The sequence below is a fragment of the Nerophis ophidion genome, linkage group LG06 (assembly GCF_033978795.1).
Source record: "Nerophis ophidion isolate RoL-2023_Sa linkage group LG06, RoL_Noph_v1.0, whole genome shotgun sequence".
In the NCBI taxonomy this organism is placed as follows: domain Eukaryota; kingdom Metazoa; phylum Chordata; class Actinopteri; order Syngnathiformes; family Syngnathidae; genus Nerophis; species Nerophis ophidion.
The window spans coordinates 6,741,835-6,747,756 of record NC_084616.1 but is presented as its reverse complement, the minus strand read 5'-3'; the positions used below and the strand labels follow the sequence as shown (position 1 = coordinate 6,747,756).

The window sequence follows — 5,922 nt, the reverse complement described above, 5'->3', positions numbered from 1 at the left end:
CCTTCCGGTACCTGCTGATGAGCATTTGGGATCTGCATAAGTCCTGAAAATGTTTATGAATCGGCTTTAGTAGTCCGTAGCGGATAGTCAATGTTGAAATAAAAAGTGTTTCTCGCCTTCCTTTCGGTCATATTTTTCATAATAATGATCTTGCAGCAGCCAGCGTCATCTCACAAGACCCTCCGGTACCGTGAATGTCATTTAAGTGACGTCTTGGTGAAGATTGATGATCACTCATTTTTAGGTCTATTTTTTTTAAAAGCCTGGCTGGAGATCGACTGAATGGGCACCCCTGATTTACACAAATCTGTCCTCAAAGGTGCTTCAGAGAACTTGGCAGTTAGTTCAACCATCCTCAGAATCGTCACCACATTACCACAGAAACCTCATCAACCAGCGTCTTAAACTCAAATATCATCTGAGACCGTCCACCCGGACAGCTGCTGCAACAATCGGTTTTAAGAACCAAATCACTTCTAAACTGTCTGAATGCTGGTGGTGCACACCTTTGCTGCCATGGTCATGTATTTTGGGTCATTTTCAATTTGGAAGACCCACCTATGACCACTTTCAGTGTCCTGGTTGGGGCCAGGAGGGTAATCTTCTCAGTGTTTGTCAATGTGTTCCTTCTAATCCCTAGCTACTGCTGTTTTGTCTCGTTGCTAAACTTAATACAGATTAATGTGATGTTACAATTTCATCTGGACAGTTTTTCGTCAATGCTGTTTTCATCCACCTTCTTTGAAGGAAGACAACTGTCCACCGGTTGCCCGAGTAGTGTGTAATTTTTATTTCCTCTTCTTTATTTGACTGGATACTTCCCAAGTTTGATCAGGAATACTGAAAAAGCATGTAATGGAATAAGACATCTTTGATGGGGACATGTTTCTTTATTTAGTAGTGAGGTTTCAAACATGTTGACTGCCAAGTGATTGTGACAACTGATCCGTGTAAAAGGACAAGAAAATAACATGATAGTGGAACCAGAGATCCAAATACAACCACACAGTTTTGATATTATTTGAGAATATTCATCCTGATTAGTAAAAGACATCATTCAAGAAGACGTGATGGTACAGTACGGAGGCCGATTAGAGACCGTCACAGAACCGATCTCTGATGCAAACATAAGCGTGTTTGACGGTGCAGTCCTCATCGAAAAAAGTTCCATCTGTGAGGGGGAAAAGGATTCTGAATATTGATACAACATTTAATCATTCAGCAAGTCGGATAACGGATCGGACTTATACCAGCGGCGTAAAGCTCCACACAGACTCCAGTGCCGTCAGGCTCTCCGAATTGAAAACCATTGAAATCAAAGTCTGTGCCATCAGTCCAGAGAAAATCTCCAAGCTGAAAGACAGTCACTATTGAATGAATCAGTCCTGAAAACAACAACACAACATGTTACAACACCATGAAGAACAAGAACGTTTGATCACATTACGCCTGTACTGGCCCACCAGCACTGGCATCCTGTGCACTTAAGATGTGACTTTAAGGTTTTGCTACTTACGTATAAAATACTACACGGTCTAGCTCCATCCTATCTTGCCGATTGTATTGTACCATATTTCCCGGCAGGAAATCTGCGTTCAAAGGACTCCGGCTTATTAGTGATTCCCAAAGCCCAAAAAAAGTCTGCGGGCTATAGAGCTTTTTCATTTCGGGCTCCAGTACTCTGGAATGCCCTCCCGGTAACAGTTCGAGATGCCACCTCAGTAGAAGCATTTAAGTCTCACCTTAACACTCATTTGTATACTCTAGCCTTTAAATAGACTCCCTTTTTAGACCAGTTGATCAGCCGTTTCTTTTCTTTTTCTCCTATGTCCCACTCTCCCTTGTGGAGGGGGTCCGGTCTGATCCGGTGGCCATGTACTGCTTGCCTGTGTATCGGCTGGGGACATCTCTGCGCTGCTGATCCGCCTCCGCTTGGGATGGTTTCCTGCTGGCTCCGCTGTGAACGGGACTCTCGCTGCTGTGTTGGATCCGCTTTGGACTGGACTCTCGCGACTGTGTGTTGGATCCATTATGGATTGAACTTTCACAGTATCATGTTAGACCCGCTCGACATCCATTGCTTTCCTCCTCTCCAAGGTTCTCATAGTCATCATTGTCACCGACGTCCCACTGGGTGTGAGTTTTCCTTGCCCTTATGTGGGCCTACCGAGGATGTCGTAGTGGTTTGTGTAGCCCTTTGAGACACTAGTGATTTAGGGCTATATAAGTAAACATAGATTGATTGATTGATATAAGTGCTGATGTTTAGGTCAAACTACACCAGATTCCAAGCTTGGAGTTTGGAGGACATGGTTAGGTGGCCGTTAAAAATATTAATATTGAAGATACTACAATGCGAACTAATGTCTAGTTGTCTGGAGGACACGTTACATTTCAACATGCCAGTAAATGCTTCCACCGAGCATAAGATGAGGTTTGCTACAAGTAAAGTATTACCTGAATGGCGTCATGCAGTCCAATCCAGGCAAAGTCCACTCCGCCTTCTTTCACCAGTCCGACAACCAACAAATTGTCCACGTAACTGCGGATGGAGACCAGATTCCCACCTAAAATGTTGCAAACACTCTAGTGGGATGAACAGAGTGGAAAAAAACGGATAGATCAGCTGACGGAACAGACGATATTTCTCGAAAAACTGATACAGAGCGACTAAACAAAAATAATAACGACCATTTTCTTTGGGTGAACTAAAATATCAAACTTTTTGTACATTAAAGCCTTTTTTTTGGACACATTTTTCTGAACCTGTGTTAGTGAACAATTTTCTTTGACAAACCAACAAATTGTCACGACCGCATACTGTGTGTCACCGCAGAACTTCATCAACGAGATCGTCTGAAACCATCCACCCGGGCAGTTGCTGCAACAATCGGTTTTAATAACCAAATAGCTTCTATTCAAACTGTCAAGACACCATCTGCATGTTGGTCGTCTTCACCCGCGTTCCAACCTTACTGCACTTTGTCATCATAACTGACTTTAGCAATGGCATCCGGCACTTTTCAGAGGCGTTCTCTGCATGGATCAGTTCCAGTTTTCAGTGTTCAGGGCAGGAGTTTCAAATATTTGGCGGTTAATTCAACCATCCTCACAACCGCATACCGTGTGTCACCACAGAACTTCATCAACCAGCATCTTAAACTCCAAGATCGTCTGAAACCATCCACCCGGGCAGTTGCTGCAACAATCGGTTTTAATAACCAAATAGTTTCTATTCAAACTGTCAAGACACCATCTGCATGTTGGTCGTCCTCACCCGCGTTCCAACCATACTGCACTTTGTCTTCATAACTGACTTTAGCAATGGCATACGGCACTTTTGAGAGGAGTTCTCTGCATGGATCAGTTCCAGTTTTCAGTGTTCAGGGCAGATTGTGTGGGTGACCATTGGGATGCCAATCTAGCAGGGGTGGCGGGGGGGGGGGGGGGGGGGGGGCGTCATTGTCGGGCATAGATTATGGACAATGAACACATTTGTATTTACAAAGCTACTGTGAATAGAACCTAAGTAAGGCCTATTATGTGCCATTCACCCACAGCCCATCCATCCATCTTCTTCCGCTTATCCGAGGTCGGGTCGAGGGGGCAACAGCCTAAGCAGAGAAACCCAGACTTCCCTTTCACCAGCCACTTCGTCTAGCTCTTCCCGGGGGATCCCGAGGCGTTCCCAGGCCAGCCGAGAGACATAATCTTCCCAACGTGTCCTGGGTCTTCCCCGTGGCCTCCTACCGGTTGGACGTGCCCTAAACACCTCCCTAGGGAGGCGTTCGGGTGGCATCCTGACCAGATGCCCGAACCACCTCATCTGGCTCCTCTCCATGTGGAGGAGCAGCGGCTTTACTTTGAGTTCCTCCCGGATGGCAGAGCTTCTCACCCTATCTCTAAGGGAGAGACCCGCCACACGGCGGAGGAAACTCATTTCGGCCGCTTGTACCCGTGATCTTATCCTTTCGGTCATGACCCAAAGCTCATGACCATAGGTGAGGATGGGAACGTAGATCGACCGGTAAATTGAGAGCTTTGCCTTCCGGCTCAGCTCCTTCTTCACCACAACGGATCGGTACAACGTCCGCATTACTGAAGACGCCGCACCGATCCGCCTGTCGATCTCACGATCCACTCTTCCCTCACTCGTGAACAAGACTCCTAGGTACTTGAACTCCTCCACTTGGGGCAGGGGCTCCTCCCCAACCCCGGAGATGGCACTCCACCCTTTTCCGGGCGAGAACCATGGACTCGGACTTGGAGGTGCTGATTCTCATTCCGGTCGCTTCACACTCGGCTGCAAACCGATCCAGTGAGAGCTGAAGATCTCGGTCAGATGAAGCCATCAGGACCACATCATCTGCAAAAAGCAGAGACCTAATCCTGCGGTCACCAAACCGGAACCTCCCAACGCCTTGACTACGCCTAGAAATTCTGTCCATAAAAGTTATGAACAGAATCGGTGACAAAGGAGTCCAACCCTCACTGGAAATGTGTTCGACTTACTGCCGGCAATGTGGACCAAGCTCTGGCACTGATCATACAGGGAACGGACCGCCACAATAAGACAGTCCGATACCCCATACTCTCTGAGCACTCCCCACAGGACTTCCCGAGGGACACGGTCGAATGCCTAGACTGTAGACTGGTTGGGCAAACTCCCATGCACCCTCAAGAACCCTGCCGAGAGTATAGAGCTGGTCCACAGTTCCACGACCAGGACGAAAACCACACTGTTCCTCCTGAATCTGAGGTTGGACTATCCGGCGTAGCCTCCTCTCCAGTACACCTGAATAAACCTTACCTCACCCACAGCCATCACTTTATAACACACAGCTGTTCCAGTTCCTGTCAATAACCTGCAACTTTGCACCGCCATTGAACAGAGAGGATGAGACTTTCACAGGCCAAAATCGACCATCTGAAACGGACCACGCCAAAAAGATGTTGAAATCCAGACTGGTTCTTCACCTCTCCGGTCCCCTATTAAAAAAAACCCTGCAACTTTCGACCTTTTATCGTGGATAACCTAAAGCACACCTGTCAGAATTCCCTCACCAATGAAGTCAACACATGTTTCAGGTCTTAGAGTTCAGCTCTTGATCAATGGGAGCAAAACAAAGGCTGCTGCTTTTAGTTTTTCATCCGTGTCGGTTTTTGCGTACCGTACCTCTGCATCTGCAAACGTCCTGGGTTCACCTTGGAAGATGTAACAGTGATCATCCAGCACGGTCCATCCACTAGGACAGCAGCCACCTGCTGCTGAAGTCATATTTTGGGTAGAAAAACTGAAAGTAAGAACTTCTTCACTTGGAATGGTGTAAATTAACAACGTCTACCAACCTTTGTCGTTGAATCGAGGCCAAGACCACTGAAAGAGACCAGCAATTTTTTAAGACAAGGACACAACCTCCAGATAGATATTGGTTGTAATGAATGAAAATCTACACCGTTTTTTAATTGCAAGTGAGAAGGTTAGATTGGGACTTACAGCTCCAGTCAACAGTCCACTGATCCCAAAAAGGAGGAAGAAGACGCCACCGGTGTTTGCCATCTGTGTGACGACACACAAACACCATATTCAATAAGAACAACGGGAGGATGCAAAGTTGTGTCGCGTTACCTTTGCCGTAGTGATGCTCTCTGCTGAGTTACAACTCAGAGACACCTTTTATACGCTCCCCTCGCCTTGGTATGTCACTTTGGAAACCAAAACAAGGCTGAGTCATTGGATGATTTCTGGAACAACTTCTGTGAGTACAGAGGTCACAAAGACACAAAGAATCTGTTTCAGCTGATCCAAGCCGGTGAAAGGTGTGCAGGTAGGTCAGGTAACACAAACTAAAAGTAAACAGGGCCGATGAGATGGATAGACCCAGGTCGTTGGCGAGGTGTGTCATTAATTGGGACAATTAA

At 46.6% G+C, this 5,922-nt stretch overlaps 1 protein-coding gene across 2 annotated transcripts; it reads right to left on the bottom strand.

Moving 5' to 3' along the window:
- Positions 1-870: 870 nt before the first annotated feature.
- On the bottom strand, positions 871-5,695 carry LOC133554113 (snaclec stejaggregin-A subunit beta-1-like). Of its 2 annotated transcripts, none has more exons than XM_061902523.1 (7): positions 5,630-5,695; positions 5,498-5,560; positions 5,350-5,377; positions 5,177-5,268; positions 2,458-2,586; positions 1,251-1,353; positions 871-1,171 (listed from the first exon to the last, which is right to left on the bottom strand). In XM_061902523.1, exons 2-7 carry the CDS (start codon positions 5,558-5,560, stop codon positions 1,092-1,094), a joined length of 495 nt encoding a protein of 164 aa, XP_061758507.1. In that variant the 5' UTR covers positions 5,630-5,695; the 3' UTR covers positions 871-1,091. The 2 variants fall into 2 exon arrangements, with proteins under 2 accessions (XP_061758507.1, XP_061758508.1); XM_061902524.1 differs by having other exon boundaries at positions 5,177-5,265; positions 5,630-5,690.
- Positions 5,696-5,922: the final 227 nt, after the last annotated feature.

Excerpts from the sequence above, each read along its gene's own strand:
- LOC133554113 (XM_061902523.1), bottom strand. The coding sequence starts at position 5,560 with ATGGCAAACACCGGTGGCGTCTTCTTCCTCCTTTTTGGGATCAGTGGA. Across the intron at positions 5,269-5,349 it reads GCCTCGATTCAACGACAAAG|CAGCAGGTGGCTGCTGTCCT; the intron begins GTTGGTAGACGT and ends ATATGACTTCAG. Across the intron at positions 1,172-1,250 it reads TGTGGAGCTTTACGCCGCTG|ATGGAACTTTTTTCGATGAG; the intron begins GTATAAGTCCGA and ends TCCCCCTCACAG.